The following is a 22,879-nucleotide window of genomic DNA, read 5'->3' on the forward strand; positions in this document are numbered from 1 at the left end:
CTTACTTTTGATTTTAATCTGGAAGAAGACATTTTTAAATTTTATATCTTGAGAATAATATAAAATGATTTTTAATTTCAATTTTAATTATGATTTTAATATGTAATTTGATACGAATATTTGTAAAATGTTATGTGGAGCAATTGATGATGCGAGTAATTCATGAAAGCACTCTTGCATGCATAATGGAATAAGGTAAGTGTCATCCTACTTTATTTTATTCATTAATTCTGTACTTAGGTTGATCATATAAATACAATATATATATATATATATATATATATATATATATACAAAGCTGTTAAAAGTAGGAATTCATACAAATATTAAATAATAAAATCCTGAGCTTTTCCATTCCAAGTAATTGAACGACTGGAGTATTAAATTATATAGATTGCACCTAATTCCTCATTTTTTCAAACGGGATGTTAATTTTTAAGTTTTAAAGTGCAATAATCTGGAGAAGGAGACACCTACTACACCAATGTTGCAAATTTCCCAGCTGCAGTGGCAAAATTTATTCAAAATATATAGTGTGAGGTGTATCTGTTTCCAAAACAAAAAAATTGTTTTACAGTGTATCATAATGAATAGTATACTTCAGTTAAAAAGAATGATTTATAATTTTTTATTTCTTATAAATTATTCTTTTTAAAATAATTACAATTTTTTTTAACAATATGAATACAAATTATATACATGTATTTTCCATGTGTAAAAGTTTTATAGTCTACACTTTACATTCAAGTTTTAAAAAAATTTTGTCAAAAAATAACAATGTGTACACTTGCTAAATTAATGTGCGGTTAGAAAAACAGTCGTTAATGCACAGTGTCCCTCACAAGGTACAAACCTAATTTTTGGATCTATAATATCTATAGGGTGAGTATTTTTAAAATACTTTTACTGTTTACTGTAGGTAATATAGTAATCTAGAGTATACTGGAAAAATATTTATAAAATTCAATAATTTTTTTTTTTTGTTCATATAAAAAAGATTGTGCAGTGAAGGGTTAATATGGACTTTTTCTCGTTTGTGCAAAACCATTATGGTAACTCAGTTCATTCAATTTGCTGAGAAGGCTTTGTTAGTTTACATAGTATTAGTGTCAAACATGTACGAAGCACGACTGAACTTGAGAGCCAAGGAGTTACATCAAAAGATTTATATGAACATCACAACAAAAGACCTCATATAAAATCAGAAAAGATTTTAAAGTTAAAGTCAAGCATATTGGAAGTTTTCTTTATTATATATCCTTTTATAGTCCTAAAAGTCCTAAGAAACAATATTTATCTATTTTTAATTTTCTTAAAATGTGTTCTTTTTTTGTATAAAATCACTACCCTGACTGTTATGCTAGGTTAAATAAAGGTATCAGCAAAAAAGTAATTAAATGTCATGAGATTTATGACCTCTATAAAAAATTATTTATAGATAATTACTTATTTGGAAGACCCAGAACAGATTTCTGTATAACTTGTAAAAGACTTTTGTTTTCTATTAATCATAGTGAAATTATGAAGAAAGAAAGTTAAAAAATCAATTACCGATTCATAAGCTGAAAAGCTATACAATATTATAATATTTTAAGGAATTTAATGCTAAAACGAAATTTGATCTGACATGTTTTGACTTTATACCTGCAACTCCCAACCACTGATCTTTTACTCTAGTCAGTTGCAGAAATTTATATTCATCAGTTATAATCATCTATAATCTAGTCAGTATAACACTGAATTCAATGTTTACTCAGGTAAAAGTGATAAAAGCAATGCGTATACTTGATCTGAACACAGATGAAATCTGTGTTGTGTTTAGCTTGTCACCTTCCTTTAAAACTGTATTTTACATGTTTTTAGTTATAAGTGTCTGAGGCCAAATCATAACAAAGCAGTAGCTTATCATTAATGACAGGTTCACTGAAATTGTTCACAATGTCCTTATTTGAGGGCATTATCTGCCTAGCAAAAGATATTGCCGCACTACAGTGAAAAGTAGAGTGGATATTTGTACTGATGGAATGATCTAATTAAAGAATTTTTTCACCTGTGAAAGAAGTGAATAGAAAACTTTTTGTATTAAAAACTTTATAATTGTATTTTTTTCACTAAACACATGTTTGAGATGGAAGCCTATTTATCTTTGATTTTTTTTTTTTTTTGCTTGGCGATATTGCCACATAAGCTTGAAGCTTGTGCATGGGATATGGAAATGGAATTTTCTAGCTTATGAAAAATTCCATGCCTGACCGGGATTTCCAGATGAAAGGCCGAGATGCTACCACTCCACAACAGAGATCAACAAATATTTCATTTATAATTAAACCAAATATAAAATATGTTCCACATTCTACTGAACCTAGTCGACTAACTTTGAAGAAATTCCAAAACTGTTCAAGTACTTTAAAAAATTATGTGTAATCATACTACAATTCGAAATTAAAGATTGTGTACCACAGTTTTCTAAAAAACGATAATAATTAAATTAATGTTGAAATACGTTTAACAGATGAGGTTGACAAAGAAGATTAGGGTGCAAGTTTGCTTAAAAAAAGATTATTTGCATTGTTTTCCTCACTTAAAACTATGATCATTACACTTAGAGAGAATAAGAAGGAAATACAAATCAACAACCAAAAAATATATCTACAACCATCCCCTACTTGCAATTTATTTACTCATAGAAATATATATAAAAACAAAAAAAATCAGAAAAGTTTAAATGAATTAACCTAGAGAAATAATTTTTGTGTAATAAAAAAAAAAACAGAATTTGATCAGATCCAACCTATGGTTTTCATCCTCAACTATTTAATGTAGAATATTTAGGTTCTTTTCACATTATTGTATAATATTCTGTAATCTAGAATATTTCATTTTTTTAACACTTAACCAGTTCACTCACTTTATAGATACAAAAATCTGTTTTAGTACACAAAATGATTGAAATAAATAACCATTCACTGAATTTAATACAGATATTTCATTTTTCATTTTCTGATATTTTTTCTTTTAAATTTAAGTTATGTTCAATATAAAAATAAGAACTTCCTTCCTAAAAATGAATTCAACTTTATATCATTATTTTCAGACAACAAAAAGAGCATTCCATTAAGTTCTTAATACTGATCTCAGAGATCAGAAATAAATATTACAGCATAAACAAGAAAAAATGTACATTAAAAAAAACTTTCACAAACATTACAAGAAAATTATATTTACAAATAAATTATTTTGGCAGTGAAATGGGATGAACATGTGATTGAAACAGGGATGAAAAATACAATTTTACTCTCAAAACAAATAAAATTATCTATGTCAAAAACAGCAAAGGACATTCATATTTCTTTATCAGAATTAATTTGTTCAATAAATTCCTATTGTCTGAGCAAGTCCTGCATATATCTGTAATGTTGTAGCTCCAAGGCACAGTGTAAATATAGAACGAATAATAAGTGATATCCAAGGACCAGCAGTAACAGCCTGAACAAGTAGATCCATAAATAAGGGTTTATATGAGCAAAGTAATAACATTACGACAACGACTGGTTGTAATGATCTATTTAAATCATGACGTGACCATAACCATACTAATGTTACAGTAGTTATATGTTGCATCTGTAACAAACAATACATTTTCATTAACATTAAAATTAATTTAACGATAACAACTGCAAATAATTTAAGGAATTAATTACAGCCAAATGTTCTTTACTTACTGGATACCTCTATGTGCCCCATTCAACACTAAAAAACATCAGCAAGAGTCATACAGTCCCCAAAAAGAAAAAATTCTATTCATCAAGTTACAAGAAAAGAGAAACATAAATTGTAACTTAGAGACACAAATTATAGAATCTTTTACTTCACACAGATGGGGTTGATATGTTCAAACTTTGTAAAAACATAGATTTATGGAATTGTATGCAACCTGGACAAAAAAAATATATCTATGATCCCTTAACAAAATCACACTTTCGTAAAACTACACAGTGTTTGTATATTTTATTGATATGATTACATTACGTGTAATTTAGGTTTTTAGAACATAAAATACATAATTTAGAACATCTTTTTCTCATCACTTGTAAAAAGTTCTAACTGGAAACTGTTCCAGTTGTTTAAAGAGAGTTCACACCAGGTTTTAAAAATTACAGAAAATGTTGACCTTGCTAAAATAAAAATTGTATTCGTTTCAACTAATTTTATTTAAATACTTAAAATAACACAAAAGCCAATTTACAATACTTCAACAGTAATAAAGTAAATCAAAACTTCCTTCCCCACCCAAACCTTTATCTTAAGTATAAAAAGAGAAAAGAAAACATATTTACTAACGTACTATATACATACATACATACTATTCTATGTATCATCCATGATAAAATTATATGATCAGCTTTCATAGCCTAATATCATGAAGGAAACAACTCCAGGGAGCCTCAGCTTTTGCATAAACATCAGCATCAGCATAATTACAGGAAGAATTTGGGCAGCAAAGCCTTCTCCTCCACTACTGCTCTTAATATATAATGTGGTAACACTGTTAAGACAGGCAACACAAAGATACTGAGTGAAATTTGCCAGCCAAAATTCTAAGGTCACTCTTGATTGTGGCATTCTCCTATATATACTTCTGATGAAGAAATTTTGATTTATAACAGAAATAATTCAATTAATAATAAACTAAAAAATTTTGAAGTGAAACGTCTTTAAAATCACACCGAACATATGGGTACCAAACAGAAATTTGTAGCGTACGAAAAGATCTGTATTGTCCTACCTTAATAACTCCCTACCTATTAGTCAGAGATGTAAATGCGGTGTCATTTTATAACTTACACGGTCAGCTCGCCAATACGAGAGTTTGTATCACTGGCAAGCAGGTTGGTGATGAGGGGGCACAGCGCAGTGTGGCCAAAACTGGTGCTCTCACTCATTTCCATTCAGTGTAGCTCACAACTTAGACGTGATAGCACGCTGATTTGTGTTTAGAGTTTGTCGAGATAGATCGATTTAAGTAATAATAAGTGTATTCTGGACAATATTTATATGTAAAAGATTAAAATAAAGATATAAAAGAGTATAAAAATTCAATATGTCAGCCTCAGCCTGCACAAATGCCATCTGGAAATATAAATTACACATATCGTTGCAAAGGGGAGGTTATGGGCCACACACAGGTACCCCAATGTCCGGTGCTGAGCAAGTGACACTGTTTCAGGAGCATCACAAAGCTGGTGAGGCACACTAGTGAACGACATCGACGCTGCAAGCACTTCTATCGCTGCTTACTATGCCTTGTGTCGCTTACTTCTCATATCACAGACCAATGCTGAACAAAATTGTCATCAAATATTACTGAAAATAAATATCATGTACCATTTAGTGTCTGTTTAATGTTAAAAATAAATTTAGTATGCAGTAATGTCTCGTTTTTATTTCAATCAAATACACTACAAGTGACTCTGTTTATCTGTAGAGTGTAGAGTGTTATCTGTATCAATTTATCTGTAGAGTTGACCAAATGAAGTAACTAAATTTTCAAATGGAGACTTTCAGTTTTGTTAAAAAAAAATATGATAGAGGCTCTCCCGTTTAACTCTACAGATAAGTTGGTCGATCTGTAGCTCGGAGGAACTTCATCCAAGGTCTGTAATGTTTCACATTAAACTAATGGCCATGCACCACGACACAGCCCCACCCAATTTTTGAAGGTAACATTAATTTTTTCAACATGGGAATTTTTATATGAATTCCTATAAGATATTATGGAAATTTATCATTTTGGCATTGTAAAGAACTGGAATAATAATATGTTCAAAACAATACATAACAAATAAAATATATTTTTTTACTCAATTTTCGCAAACACCTAAATGACTAATAATATTTCTTTTAATTCATTTTCTCTTTTTAAATTTTTATTCTACTGGAGTGGAATTTTTATTTTCCTAGTGGACATTAATTACAAATAAAAGTAAATATGTTTTCAATCAAATTTTACAAAGGGCTAGCCACCATTTGTAAACTAAATTAGACTTTATGCTAAAACAATAAAGTCCACACACAGATACATTAGCACTTTATAAAGAAAGATGTCTGCTCTCATGTCTTCTTATTTAGAGAATTTACTTCCTTTTTTCAAATATTCATAATTTACTTGTTTATTAAAGGAACTATTAATATGATATTCTGAAACAGAAAATTACATGTGAGAACAGATCATGTTGATAGTGAAGTTACTTAATTCAACAATTTATTACAAAAGGAAAACAAACAAAATGTTGGTTTCAGTAAGATTGCACTGCATGACATCTTACTATTGAATGACAGCTATTTCAAAAGACTAGTAGCCACTAAAGTCTACAGATCTTACACTACCGAATTTTCTTCAATAGTGTTATTTAAAATGTGTTATGTTTTTAGAACAATTTTTATATATTTGATGAATTAAAATCAAAAATTCAAAGTGATTTCAAACAGAGTAAGAAGCAACTGAATAATGGTTAAAAGTGTTAGGAAGCAAGAAAACATTGTGAACTTGCACCCAGGAAAGGAAAAAATAAATTACATCTACTTTGTTAAATGAAAGTTATCTGAGCTGGATATATAAACAGATACACAAACTGATGTATTTCACATATATATATATATATATATATATATATATATATATATAATATTTACTAGTTGTTCTACAAATATGTGTTTTTTAAATATTATGTGTGCCGAGTGATTTTCATGAGAAGTGAATCAATCCAAAATTTTATCTCATTTTGATAAAAAAAAATATCAAATAAAAAATAAAAAATTTTGATATTTTTAGCATATATATATATATATAAAAGATATATATATGTCCATATCCATGTATAATGCTGAAACAATAGCTTAATCATCACAACGGATGTCAAAGGTCCCTACGATCAAAAAATAATAAGACAAGTGCAGTCAGTCAAATGTTAAGCCATGTTAACAGTTTTTTTTTTCGATTACAAGGGCATTCTTAACTATGAATTTCTTCCAGAAGGCAAGACAATGGTGGATACGCATTATTATCTTGATGACATAATGAGTTGTCTTCGTGAGACTAACAGAAAAAAAGTCCTGAAGCTTCTAGTTAAAGATGGATACTCCAAGCTGACATGTACCTATATATAAACTGTTATTAATCAGTCAATTTTTGGTGAAATATGAGAACAATCATTCCCTTCCTCCTTAATCATCTGATCTAGCACCAGCAGACATCTTTTTATTACCCAAATTAAAAATGAAGTCGAACAATTTCAGCTGATACTGTGCAGCATCTCAAATGAAAATGTTGGTTGCATGTTGGTTGCTACCAACATTTATTCAAAATGAGATTACTTTCAAGATGATATGGCTGAATGAATATCTTCTAAGTGTAATATTTTTCATTTAAAAGATTTGGAAATACGAGGGTGGGGTGAAAAGTTTCGGACCTAATGCAGAAATGGTGTTAGTACACTTAAGTTCTTGACAGCATCACATAATTCCATTCTTCATTAGTTCACTATAAGAGTTTCCAGTCACTGCATTATTTAGCATAGTATTTATAGTCCATCGAAGTGAAGAATTAGGGCATTTTTTGGGAAATGGAATAACTGGAAATTCATGCAATGATTAAATATTTTTTCCTAAAAGTGTAAATGAAATTAAAGAAGAGGTTGATACAACACTAGGAGACACTTTATCAAAAACAATAGCTAAATGCTGGGTCGCATAGTTTAAAATGGGTCAAACACACACTAGCAATGAACCACACAGTGAACATCCATCTGAAGCGACTACACCAAAAGAGATATAAAAAGTGCATAAAATCATTTTGGCAGATTGACAAGTGACAGTGAACGAGTTAGCAGAGTCTATAGGCGTTCATTTTGCAAGAACATTTGGGCATGAACAAGCTGTGTGCTAGAAGGGTGCCACGTTTGCTCACGCCCAGCCAAAAAAGTACAGAAAAAACATCTTAAGCAATTGTATTGAGCACTTTTGGTGCTATCCATAGGAATTTTTATGGCAATTTGTGATGGTTGATGAGACAGGTTCATTACTACACTCCTGAGACAAAACAGCGGTCAAAACAATGAGTTGAGAAGGTCCTTAATTGTGTGAGTCTAGGTAGTCTGAGAAATAAAAGAGCATCCATGTTTTTAAGGATTACTTCGTTAATGTATATTGTTAATGTATTAAAGACCTTAGCTGAAGAAGGAAATGCAGCAACAAAAAAAAAATGCTTATCAAATGCTTTCAGTGGCATGAAGATCTTCATCTATTGTGTCAGTAGCATTAATTACTAAGTATTTAACTATACTGGAACTTGTAGCAAATGCACTTCAACTGAAGACACTTTGACATATTCACAGCTAACCAGCACATTCAACCTTCTCTTGACATGCCAAAGTTCATCAGGAAGATGCAAAGAACGTGTGGTTTTAAAAAAAGCAAGCAACATTGCAAGGCATTTCAATGTTGATAAAACTACCACTCACACTGCTGGTTAACATAAGCATAGAAGCAATCATCCAGCCAAAAATCCATCTGAATTTTGGAAAAGGTGGATTCCTTACTTGGATTTCATCGTATCATCTTTAGAAGACAGATTTTCTGTAGACAAATCGCTATCAAAGTATGAGAGGTGTTTCATTGGAGGAAAGAAGTGAAAATACAAAATGTGGAATGAGGTACAAGAAGCAGCAGACATAATTGAAGTTTTAAAAAAGAGCAAACTTTTTTTCCTGGCTATTAGAAAAGCTTTGCTGATATTGTTTTATAGCCCTCTTTCAGTACATGGCTAAGAAGCACCATTGGTGGAAACAGGTTAACCATTAAGCATTCACTGACAATGGGTTTTAGCTAACAAGGAACAATTAGTTAAAGCTGCAGTTAGACAACTTGCATTTAATCCTCACAAACTATTAAAACAAAATTAGCTTTTTTTAAATAAATATTTTATTCTCCTTTTGTTATTGCATATTATTACGAGCATATTGTTATGAGCTGGATATGCCCCTGATATATGAAATATAAACCAAAATAATACAGTAGTTAGGTAAGTTAAACTTACAATATTAGTTCTAATAATTGATTTTTGTGGGATCCCGCATCTTCAGTTGGTATTGAATTCTGTAATCACATTAAATATAGTTTGCGAATTTGTTACTGTTTTAAAATTGTTTTAATTTTAATACATGGATATTTGAATGGCTTTTGCATGAAAACACTGCCATCACATAGCTCAAAAGGCACAGTACGCTACTCAAAAGTTGGGTTGGAAAATGTTGCCACATTTGCCTTACAGTCCAGTTCGCACACCATTATTTCTTTTTTTTTGTTTGGGCTTCACAAAGTTTTTACAAGTCACCAAGTTTAGCAACAATGAGCAGGTCAAGAATGCAGCACAAGAATGTCTTGGACATTAAGTTGAACAATTCTTTACTAATAGAATAAGAATGCTCACAGAAATTTGAGACAAATGTTACATTAAAAAGTAGCATTAGTTTCATTGTTACTGAACAAATAATGAATATTAAAAGGTGTTTCAAAACGTTGTCCTTTTTGAATTCATTTTAATTTTTTCTTTCATCTTTAAATTGTATCAAATACTAATAACTTAAGTCATAAGGTAAGTACTAACTAACAAATAAGTTTACATATTGGCTAGTCAATGAATAGAATTGGCAATGAACAAAAGATTTCATGCAACATGTACACACTCAATTACACATTATTTTTAATGAGATAATAAAATAAGTAAAGAAATTTCCAGACTTACAGATTCAAACCAAGGCCAACAGAATAAGATCACTAAATTAATAAATATTACAGAGAATTGTAAAATAAAAAAAAAAAAACTTTTAGAAACTATCATTAATATTCTCTAAAAGAGAAGCATTATTAAAAAACTCTTAATGAATACCAGAATAACTGGGTTTATTTTTATTTTCCTAGTATCATAGCTCTAGAACTATGGTGTAAGAAAGAAGGTATGATATTCAGTCAAAAAATGAGGTGTATAGGGTTTTTTGTATTTTCTGACATTTCATGACCCAGGTACCTCAAAAAAAAAAAAACGAGGGTATTATTCATATGAATGTACACACAAATTTTAATGTGTAGATGTGTTTTAAGCCTAATAACATTTAATTGGATAAACCACTGTTGATGAAATTTTGTTCAGAGACACGAGTATATGGTAAAATTTTCCCAAAATTAGGGACATGGTGGTTAGATTTTTGGGGTCAATTTTCTCAAAATTTTGCTAACATAAACATAACCCTACTCTAAATAAAGCCCAGTGTACGTAAATATAAACTTATCTAACTCTTTTTTAAAACTTTTCCCCAACATTCCCCCTTCCCCAAAAGTACAAAAACTATTGTTTTATTTATTGCATGTTTTTTAATTAATTTTTTTTTGTCTTCCCAAATATAATAGTAGTGCAAGTGACCCAAAAAAAATACTTTGTGGCAATATTGGGAGTGGGGGAGCCAATCAAAGTTTAAAAATATTAATTTTTTAAACTTTTTTGGTTTATTTTCATCTATCATTATTTTTCCACTTTATAAAAATAAATAACCAGTGCCAGGAAAGTATTACAACTTTGCTGTAATAGCTTTCAACAACTGATTAAAACAAAGTTGTAATCAGCTTTTTTAATAAATCAAAGTGATAGAGCCTCTTAAGAGATTATATATCTTAAGAGATTCTATCACTTTGATTTAATAATATAAAGTTATGATTAATGTATTATCAAGTAATCACATTAATCACAAATGCTATATAAATTAGAGAATAAAAATTATATATGAACTATATAATAATTACCAAACTAATGTTTGATTCTAAGCTCTTCTGAATATATTTCCAATCGAATTCAGCACCACGTGCACCAACCCACAATAAAAGACATCGTGATAATATAAGCTCAGCTCCAGCCCAGCCAACACCTGCTGTCAAAACTTTGGCATGTCCTTTACCAGGAATACCAGCTAGTACCAGATAAAGACCAGCGAGATCTGCCAAATCAACTGTTGACTTGAGCAGCTCCTGAAATTAGAATATTTAATTTAATTTAGAAATGTTAAAGAATCTTAGATTTAGCTTTGTGTAGAAGAATGACAGCCACAGACAAAGGGATGTCTATTTTACAAAAAGTACAATACAGCTTTACATTTTTTGAAATTAATAAACAACGTAGAGACTGACACTAAAAGATCAGTTGTACAGCAAAGTCACAGAGGGAAAAATGTGCAAAAGATGAAGATTTATACAATCACACCCTAATCGAAAAAAAAAATTACTGTGGATTGAAACACTGTATTACTACAGATTCATATAAACACTTTTCCAATTAAAAGTAATAATAAACATTTACACACATTATAAAAGTTTTTATATAATAGAGAACAATTTTTTACGTTAATGATCAAGCAAATCGAAAAGAATGACAAAATAAATACAAATGCATAATATACAGAATGTTTCATGAAGAAACAAAGAATTTCAGGACAAGTTCTACCAGTGAAAATAATGAAAAAAGTTTATACAAAAACATGGGTCCAGAAATGCTTCGTTAGTGAGTTATGGATGGTGCAAGATTTCACCTTGATTCCTGGGCAAAGAGTGAAAAAAAGCCATACTGAAATTCTAGAAACCCAAATTAAGCTTGATGGTTTCTTATGGTTTTTGACCTGAAAACTTGAATAAAACAGGTTTCAAAACTGTATCTACAATGCTTTTTGAGAAAACTGGGCTAGAAAATAAAAAATTGTGGTGAAAACCACAATTTTGCCATATAATGAATGCTAAATAAAACCAAAATAAGACACAAATGCTAAACTAAATTAAATACTACATTAAAACAACAAAGTTACCATATGGCACATGCCAAACAGCATAAATAAATAAAACACATTACAATTATTAAATTTTTGAATAGTCACATAACCATAAGAAATAGCAAGACATTTATAATTCTGACTGTAACTGGTGTTATGTTTTAGTGCCATACGCTAAATAAATAAATAAATAGAAGCAAGACATTTGATAATGTCATCAAATTGTTTCCTAAAATACTTTGGATGTTAACCCCTAATTAAATTTCTGATGTAATGCTGCATAACAGATAGTCAACAAGGGTGTGATGTACCTTTAGTAAGCATCTGCAGCGAACATAAAAAAGGGCATTGCTCTAAGACATGAGATGTCCAAAAGTGAGTTTAGTGTGCCCTATTATGCAAACGGCAAATAATAATAACCTTCTATCAGCCAGTTATTCCTGCAAGAAGAGCTCCAGGGTGACAGTGTTCTTAAATGAAGTTTATTGTTGATGGTAGGATTCCATTCACTTTGCCACTCATCATGAACCACTCTTTTTAAAAAAATAAACAAGATCGTCCTAAACAACGTGACTAGTGGAAGGAGGCTGCAAACAAGCCCCTTTTGCTGCACTATCAGTACACTTGTCTGAAATTCTAATATGGCCGGGGATGCAGTAGATCACACATGTGTTATATTAAGTCATCCCAGAAATAAGAGAATGAATTTCACAGACAACCGGGTATCTAGAGTACATGTCACAAATCAACTGTAAGACACTCATGGAATCAAAACAGACAAGTAAATGTCAAAATGTAGGGTTAATTATAATTAAGGTCTTATTAATAACAAACAGCTCTGTAACAAAAACACTAAAAATGCTGGGAAGGACAAATGTGTGTTTTATTGCCAACCACACAAGCACAACCAACAGAATGATTGTGTCTGGAGCTGTCTGTAAAAACTACAAGGGCTGTCCAGAAAGTAACTTACATTTTGAAATAAAAAACCTTTTGAAAAAATTTTGAATGGATTAGAAGGTATGGAAGCAAGGAGATACAGATTTATGATGGCAGTATGTCCACACTTTATTTCCTGTTGATCAAATGCTGATTGACAAAGATAAGTGTGACATCAAATATATCCAGTGGGTATTTGAGATGGATTTCAAGAGGTAGGGTTTAGAGGTGTACCTGAACAAGAACAAGACCCAAGCTAAAGGATGTTGAAGTAGTTGAAGAGCAAGGTGATAATTTTCAGATGGAAAAGGTACAATGGAAGTGTATGATGAGTTTAAGTACCTAGAGATCATTTTGTCATCAGATGAGGTCAGGACAATTAAGATGTATTATGTAAAACAATGTAATTTTCTACAGAATGGGATACAAATGATAATTTGTTGCTTTACACTACCAATCCCAGTGTTTCTTAAGACTGTGATACATGAAAGAAGATTTAAGATAAGAACAAAAACATGTCAATCCACTATACCTTGGATACTAAGATTCTAAAGTAATCACATTTTTCCTTATATAGAATAAATATTTCTGACGACATTCCACATTAGTGGGTCAGTAAATCAACACAACTGCAGGATTTGGGGATCAGAGCCACCACATGAATCGAACATCAGCAAGACTCTCCCAAGTCAATGTTTTGTGCGGGCCAATGAACGGTCGTATTGTGGGCCTGTTCATTTTTATAGAAATCACAATTAATAGGGATATTTTCTGTGATATGCTCAAACTTTACATTTTCTCATAGATTGACAATATTGAAGAAGAAAGAGGAATTATTTCCTATCAGCTATACAGCGCTCTGTCACATTACACCAATCGTACCTTTGCTGCATTAAACATTTGATTTCAAAACAGGTGGATTTTAAGAGGAGGGTTGATTTCATGGCTACCAAGAAGCCCAGACATGAAACCACTAGATTTCTTTTTGTAGGGGCATGTGAAAAACATTGTTTACTCAAGAAAAATTTGTGACATCAACCACCTGCATGAGAGGATTGTTGCAACAAAAGCATCCATTACATCTGACCTGCTGGCAAATACACAGGAAGAGCTGGATAAATGCCTGGACATATGCAGGGCAACAAATGTTGCACATATCGATGTCTATTAAACAACAAAAAACTTCAGAATTATCTTTTCAGAATATATACTCATGTAAGTAATACTTAAGTATAATGCTGTTTAAATAATACGTAAATCCAAGAAGTTCTGTTATAAACACTCTGTACACTAATATAAATTTTTAAGAATTATTTTAAGTTTCTCATTAAAATGGGTAGTGATTCTTTGATAACTGCATAAATTTTATAGCATGTAAAAGACTCCATAATCAATCACTTCTGTGTTCAGAATTCAAACCACTCTACCATGCTGATCAGCAGAATGTATATAATACACAAAGTTAATTATGTATATTATATACATTCTACAATATATAATGTATATTTAATTGCAATTAAAAGTTCATTAGTACATAAACACAAAATGTATTCAATAAAAGTTTTTATTCATAAGAGTAAATTGTTCATATACTGACCCCAACAAAATCTAAACTATCATGAGTAGCTGAATCACTAGCAGGAAAAAATGTTGCCAGAACAAGCATCTTGCACAATTGAGTAAAAATATATATTCCACCTGCTTGGACACATTTCCAAAATGCACCATACTCTGACCTAAAGCAAGATTAAAAAAACCATGTTAAAGACTTTACATTATAAACAGAAAAAAAAAAATTAATCATCAGAAAGTTACTTAAAGTTTTTTGTCTACCATGAACTATGCTTGAGCACATAATTTTACATATTAATGTTTATCCAAAATCCCTTGTCATGAGTAACAACTCTAAGACTGCTAGGGAATATTTTATTGATTAGAATCATTTTAACAGAATAGTAGCCAGAAAACAGTATTAAGGAGTAGTTTATGTAAATGATATACATATTACTATACATTAGTTCAAACCACACCTTTTAACATAAGCTGCTCCTTAACACTGCTTTCTGGTCATTCTATTAAAAGGGTTTTCTAATCAATATAATATCTCCTAGCAATGTAGGGATATAACTCCCATGTGCATTCACGACACAAGGGAAATAGGATATGGGATAAACAAGAGATATGGCTATCAGTAATTGGTTACCAATTCAACAAAGCCTCACAATTATCTGAAATATCATATGTATAAACCAATCCTAATTTTACAATCTTCATCAAAAAGCTACATTACAATGCAAGATGTTTATATACAATCAAATTACCAGGTTGTCTTTATAATCTAATCATTTCACTATAACACTTTAAATACAAGAATATCCATCACAAGATGAAAAAATTATGAAAAACACTCATTGTTATCATTATTATGTGTGATGTTAATGATACTCATTTTTATAACAATGATGACAGAAATAAAGATAAGGAAGAGAGAGAGAGAGAGAGAGAGAGAGAGAGAGAGAGAGAGAGAGAGAGAGAGAGAGAGAGAGTGTGTGTATGTGTGTATGTATATATTTCAGTGTATAGTTATCAAAATGTTTTGTATATAGATTAATACCCCAATATAGCAGAAAGTACATAACTCTAAGATGGCAAATAAAAGTAAGTATAACACATTATTTATTTATTCATTTTACATCACAAAATTCTGGAGTGAACAAATATATGATTATCATGGTCATCTAATTATAATAATTATATGTATAATCCAATTTAAATTTAAAAAGTTAACATAAAATCATTAAACCATGTTAAAGATGTCAAACCAGTATACTGTACAAAAAATCACAAAAATGAAAATAACTTAAATTCAACACAATAAAGCAGTAATAATATAGGTGAAACTACAAGTTAAATTCTTCATCAAAAATCAGGTACCCACATACTAACAAAAGCATCTATTTTGAGCATAATTGGATAGGCTACTTTTAAATCCTTTAATAGACTTTTCTTTTGTAAATGGTTGAAGTTTGTTAAGCAGTTTTATATACCTGCATAATATGGATGAGGTTAGAGTTTTCTTATGGACAGGATAAATTAAAATACCAGTTTTATTTCTAGTTATGTATCCATATTTTTGCAGCAACGAATGGAATTTTTGAAAATTTATTTTAACAAAAAGTTATATTTTATAGATAAAAACAAGAGATGGAAAAGAATATGATGATTTTTTAATAAGAGTTCACACAATTCATACTGCCTGAAAATTACAAAAATAACAATAATAAACATAAAATTAATAGACAAAAATAATTGAAATAAAAGTAATGTTTGATGAAATCAAACAGATAGCTATTTCTTTCTTATGCATTCATCCTTTGGTTTATTTGAATTTCTGTTTAGCTAACAAAATTTATTCATTAGGATTAAATTAGCCATTATTAGCACACAGCTGCTCTGGAATGCGATATTTTTGCATTATTGATGCAGTCCAGCCAAATGGGGGCATGGGACCTTCCATCACCCAGGTCACACTTATAATTTTCCCTACACACTATTAATTAAATAATTAGTTTCAACTCAAAAAATGCAAAGAAAAATTCATTGCATATTCTGTTCAAACTATATTAGTAACTGTAATAGTGATTTATATTTATGAAAACACATGATCAATACTCTTTAATGTTACTAAAGAATCTAGGAAATGGTTTTAACATCCAAGATTCGATGAAATGAAAATCGCAATAGCCATCTCTCCATGGTAGAGAGGGGACAATGATTGTAAACATTAACAACTACTAATACAAACAAGTAGTCAACAAATGAAGAAACTGAATTACTTCCAATATAAGGAGTTCTCCCATTACAAGTCCAACAACTTCCTCAGGAGACAGAGAAGCAAATGGATACACAGCACTATATTGCCCTAGGGATGGAAACTGCCCCAAAACCAGAAGAACTTCTTATACAGAAACAATATTAGAAAACAGAAGGCATCAGAAAACCACTATATTAAAGATCCTACTAATAATTCCTAGTGTTATACTATGATGGTAGCTTCTTCTATTAAATGTTCTGATTTAAAATAGCTTCTAATATGGACTTAATATGTAAAGTAACTTGGACTGTTAAGACTTTGTTACATAGTGGAAAGTTAGAGAATCTCAAGAAGGCAATGAGGAAAATTACAGTGGATATAATAGGACTGGATGAAGTAAGATGGGAAGGACAGGGTGAAATGAAAATTGATTATGTTACCGTATTCAATTTTGGAAGAAAGAAAGAAAAAATGGATTGGCAATAATTATGAGGAATTAAGAAGCACATTATATAAATGATAGATTAATATTGTTAATGATTGGAAAGTTATCAAAAGATTTAGTTAGTATAAGTACAGATGCCAACATCAAATTATGAAGGAACTTATTGAAGAGATGTAAGACCATATTGAAGATGTAATAAAATCATAAAGGGACTGCTGTAAGGTACTGGTGGGAGAATTGAATGCTGTGGTCAGAGAAGTTGAAGAAGTAAGTTAGAAGAAAAGTTTGTTTAGGAATAGGGAATGAAGGAACAATTAGTAGAATTTTGCCACAAAAAAAAATTATTACCAACACTTGGATCAAAAACAATGAAAGAAGAAGTTATATGTGGGAATCCCTTAAGGACAAAGTACACTATCAGATACACCATATCGTACTAGATGAAAGGTATTGGAATGCTTTTAAGCAAACCCAATGTATTACCAGGTGCAGAAAATTAGTGATCATGTGCTATTTATGATGGAATTGAGAACAGTTTTAAAGAAAATCAGAAAGCAAAGGTACTTAAGAAATATAACCTAAAAAAGTTGAAGTAATTGTATGAGGAAACAATGGAAAAACAATGAAAACACAGCAATTAAAGCATACAGGAAAATGAGAAAAGTAAAGAGACCTAGATGAGAATAAAAAAGGCATGTAAAAACAGCAGATAAAGAAGTAGACTATTATGAAGGAAATAATCCAAGAAACCAGGGGTAACAATAGAAATGCTAAAGAAAATAGAAGAAAGAAGTGGTATAAGAATAACACATAAGAAACTGAAAGGGCAACGTATCGCAAAATAAACAATGAATTAAGGAGGCAAACACAAAAAACTAGGAAAAGGTGGCTGAAGAAAGAATGCAATGTGATTGAGGATCACATTTCAGAAAGGTGAAGAGTATTAAATGAGATACATGGAAAGGAAACAGTAAAATGAGGGAAATTGAGAAGGATGGTAAAATGCTACATGAGGAGAAAGAAACAAGAGAAAAATGGAAAGAATACGAGGACCTGAATATGACGAGCAAGAAACCTGAGGAACTAAACATAGAAAAGAAATGGGAAGTAGCTGAAGAGGTTAAAGGAGCACTGATATTAAAATGTGAAGTATAGAAAATAATTTAAAAAAACGAAGAATAAAATATCAACTAGAGTAAATGAACCTCCCACAGAATTTTATAAATGCTCAACAGGTGGTGGAATGGAAGAAATAGTTAAATAGAGAGTGGAAGGATAATTATTGGTTCTGAAGACTTTGTAAAAACAGAATGATATCTGTTCCAAAAAAATTTGGTACCAGAAGATGTACAAAACACAGAATAATAAGTTTAACAGCCAATGCCGCTAAAGTTGTCCTAAAGTGAATTTAGTACGAATATTGGAAGATAATGGAGAAGAAGAGCAGTTTGGCTTCTGAAAAAGGAAAGGAACCAGAGATACCATCAGGCTATTAAAGATGAATAGAAAGAGATATTTAGAAGAAGGAAAAGGAATGAGTCTGTTTCGCAGATTTAGAGAAGACATTTGATTAAGTTAAATGGTCAAAAATGAGGATATTCTTTAAAAAAAAATAAGTAGAATGGAAAGGCATAAGATTAATCAAAGAATTATATAGTTTGACAAACATCAGCAGAAAGTAAATAAGAATATTACTCAATGGGTGGGTCTCTAAGTCAAGGTGTAAGGCAAGGAAACTCCATATCACAGAAATTTTTCAACATTACATGAATATAAACAACAACATTGCTAGATAAGGAACATATTAGAAAAAAGAGAAGAAAGAATAAATAAAGGAGGGCAAAAAGGTTTGCTAATGATTAGTGAAAATAATAATATATGATGAAAATTATTATAAATATATGAATAATATAAATATATGAAGAAAAGTTCACTTTACTGACATGACATGATAATTGTGGCTGATGGCACGCACATGCTTCCAGGATTTTCAGTAGTCCCTGAGGAAGGAATAAAAGAAAATGGAATAAAAATAAATATAGAAAAATTGTACGCAATATAAGAAAACAACAAAAAGAATTTAGAGGTAAGGACAAGTGAAAGAAAACTAGAAAAAAGTAAAAAATGTCAGATATTAGGGTACTACGGTGAAAGAGGACCAGAAGAGTGCAATGGAAATAAAAGGAAGAATAGAAATGGCAAAGGAAGCCTTCAGTAAAAAGAGGAAATTACTTTGGTATGCGGCCTATAACCATCACAGGATCTATTTTTTATTTTTTAACCTCCGGGACCACTGTTAGGTATTGCTTCAGAAGATGAGATGAATGAGTTTTAGTGTGTGTGACAATGCCATCCCTGACCGGGATTCAAACCCAGGACCTCCAGATGAAAGGCAGAGACGCTACCTCTCGCATCACAGAATACATTAAATGCAGTCTACTGTATGTCAACTATGCGAGGTGCAACAGAAAAATGGCTTTGAACACTACACAGTGAATTATTAAGAGAATTTCATGGATATACTCATACAATGTCTATGATTGTATTCTAGTCCTTAACTATTTATTACAAGAAGAATAACCTGCAAGTGATTTTTTATGGTAGAAAGCATAGTAAAGTGTAAGCTTGATGGTAGATTGCATACTGAAGTACAAAACTTACAATAATACCTAAAATGTAGTGAAAGTCAGTACTTAGAATTAAATTTAAGGGGAGGTTGACCAAATGCTATGGTGTGTCTTGTTGTATGGGAGTGAATCATGGACAATAAGAAAGAAGGGACTGGTTTGAGGTTTTGAAATATGGATATGCAGAAAATAAGATGGATAGATAAATTGTGGAATGTGCTAATAATGAACAGGATTACAGAAGAAACAATACTTAGGAAGGAAGTACAGAAAAGAAAAGGAAACTGATTAGGATGTGGTTAGAGAAAGAGGAATCTTGACAATTGCACTGAAAGGGTCTACAGAGGGAGAGAGGAAGAAGATAAAATTAATAAATGGGATGAAGATGGTAAACTACACTGAAAAAAAGGAGAAAGCTTGGGACAAAAATGAATGGAGACAAAGATAGAGCAAGGGAGCTGACACTAAGCAGAACACCTGATGATGACATGATCAATGCAAGCTTTGATACACCAGAATCTTAACACTTAAATATATTTCAGTATTTGCTCTATAAGAATTAAGTACCAAGAGGATAAAATCATTACTAGATCACATACTAAAAAAACTCTAGTCAATTTCTAAAACATTTTGAAACAATGAATTAAATCGGTATATATTTTTTTTTTTAACTGGGCTTGTTTAAAAGTTTAAGTAATAATATGCGATGCAACAAAATCCAATATTTAATAAATCATAACATTATAACAGTAATTAATACCAAACACAAAAAAACTTCAGATTGTAGAAAGTATGGCAGTATATAAAGAATACACTAAGTGCAGCTTAAATGCAGAAAAAGTAAAACTAACAAAAAGAAAGCCATTTTCATTGAATATATGGGCAAACAAAAATGTGTTAGCAAACCATAAAGCACAATATACTTCTACTGCGAGACATAAATTACATTTAACATATTTTACAAGCAATCATCGTTGTTACAAGAGCAACATCAATAACATCATTAAGCAAATAATTACAGTATTTGTTAATTTGAGTTACGAAAAAATTTACCAAAAAACTTTAAATGAGAAAATTAAAAAAAAATACTTACAGACCCGAATATTTATAAGTAAGATAATAAGGTACGTAAACTAGAGCTAGGCAATTACCAAAATGATATAAAGTCATTCTCAATTTTAGGTTATAAGTTCATAAAGTTTTGAGGTTATAAAATGCAGAAGCTTCTTAATATCATAGTCGATTCCCCTTATGGAGTAATTTTTTTGGCATTTAGTCATATCTTAAGATTTGATATAGTAGAAAATAATACCCGACCTTTAACGAATTGTTTGGTGGTAAAATTATTGAATTTACAAATATTAGAAGAAAAAAAAATATATATATTTTAATAAAATTAACGCATAAATTCATTACGATATATTTGACATAAATTAAACTATTTTTATTGTTTTACTTTCATTCGCATTCAAAACAAATTATCTTAACGGGATCTTAATTAAAAACTATAGTATTAAAATAATATTTTAAATGCACACACTGCTGATCAGGGTTTTCTCCTGTTAAAAAAAAATAATTTTTTCCACTCTAATAAAAAATACATAATTTTTTCTAATATTTGACTGTATTATAGATTAAGGTTTAAATTTAACCGAAGAAATTAGTTTTTAATTAAAAACCAATTGCTAATTTAAGTTTTCAAATTATTTGGTTTTATTTGTAGTTGTTGTAACAGGTTTCAAACAATTGTGTCACCAAGCAATTATCTCTATCTTTCATACAAAGATAGATATCACTATGACGTCATTCCGACCTATCATGTAATTCTCATCGAGATGTTTCTATGGTTACGAGGATTAGACATATTAAATGAAGTACCTTGTAATATAATAATGATATCATTTGAAATAGATAATATTGTAAAGGGTACATTACAAAACTTTATGCTTATTGCAATCAATCATTTATACTAGTCGAAGCTAAAGCGTCTCACTATATCAAAATTTAACGGTTTTTTTTTAACTGAACATGCCATACTAATACTTTAAATATGAAGTTGCAGTAATTCTGGATACATGACTGCTCAATTTTTTGCAATAAGATAATCAAATCTATACTTCGTAATATCATTTGCATTTCCACACTTAACTTATACATGGGAACATCAATCATTACGCGATCTCATAAAGAGATCTTAAAATCAATATATCTAATAAATTCTATTACAAATGCGTATCTTACTAATAACAATAGTTAAATCACAAGTTAATAAAACAGCCGTACTAAAAAAAAATCAATATTTTCCGGTCTGTTAGAAACATTTATTTGTGCATCGAATTTTTAAGATAGTTTTAAAGACAGTAATGGTATAGGAATGAAAAGAACAAATATTTCGGTTTTTGTATTTAATTTATTTATCTATATTATGTTGAAAATTCAGCATGTAATAAGTCATAAACCAATAACGATTTAACATTACAACATCGCGATCATAACCTTCCCCCCACCGAAAAACCGGGTTGGAACTATTCCATTCTCTCTTTCCATCCATTTTTCTCCATCTAGTTTGCCCTCCCTTCCTACAACCATCCTTCCTTCTCCCGCCAGTTCGTATAGTCTCCCACTCTTTAGTCTTTTATTCTATCGCTTTGCTTATTCCCCTCTCCGCAATCTAGCTTTTTCTCTCCTTCCCTTCAATCCATGTCGTTAGAGCACGAGCCCGCGCGCACCCCACACACACATACAAACGTGCGCGCGCGCATTAGCTTGGTCGTTCTTTACGTCTGAACACAAAATGTAAAATAAAGTAAAACAATCTTCATAGCATTTAATTATCATTAAAATACAGTAAAAAATTATAAAATACCTAATGTTTTGTACGTCTATACGTATGCCTTTTGCCGAGCAGAAGTGTTATGCTTTGTAACTGCATATTCTATCTATCTGTTTATTTAATAAAATTTCAATTTCCCAAAACAATATTTGAATGCGGTATTTATATTGTTTAACCACATTACTTTTTTTTGCTATATTTATTATCGAACAGATTTTTAATTACAGTACTTATTTCAGTTAATGGACGTCATCAACTCCCACTCCAGTCTTATTCACATTACACCTATACATTTCAGTCCAAAGTGTATTTCTATGAGCGTATTCCCCTCCCTCAACAGTTATGAAACTAAAT

General features: G+C 30.5%; 1 protein-coding gene across 1 annotated transcript; it reads right to left on the reverse strand.

Annotated features, from left to right (window-relative positions):
- Window positions 1-2,644: 2,644 nt before the first annotated feature.
- Window positions 2,645-20,935, reverse strand: LOC142326058 (BOS complex subunit TMEM147). The gene is made up of 4 exons (XM_075368164.1): window positions 20,786-20,935; window positions 14,404-14,542; window positions 10,855-11,076; window positions 2,645-3,621 (listed from the first exon to the last, which is right to left on the reverse strand). Exons 1-4 carry the CDS (start codon window positions 20,860-20,862, stop codon window positions 3,370-3,372), a joined length of 690 nt encoding a protein of 229 aa, XP_075224279.1. The 5' UTR covers window positions 20,863-20,935; the 3' UTR covers window positions 2,645-3,369.
- Between the last annotated feature and the right edge of the window lie 1,944 nt (window positions 20,936-22,879).

This window comes from Lycorma delicatula, chromosome 6, assembly GCF_047948215.1.
Source record: "Lycorma delicatula isolate Av1 chromosome 6, ASM4794821v1, whole genome shotgun sequence".
NCBI lineage: Eukaryota > Metazoa > Arthropoda > Insecta > Hemiptera > Fulgoridae > Lycorma > Lycorma delicatula.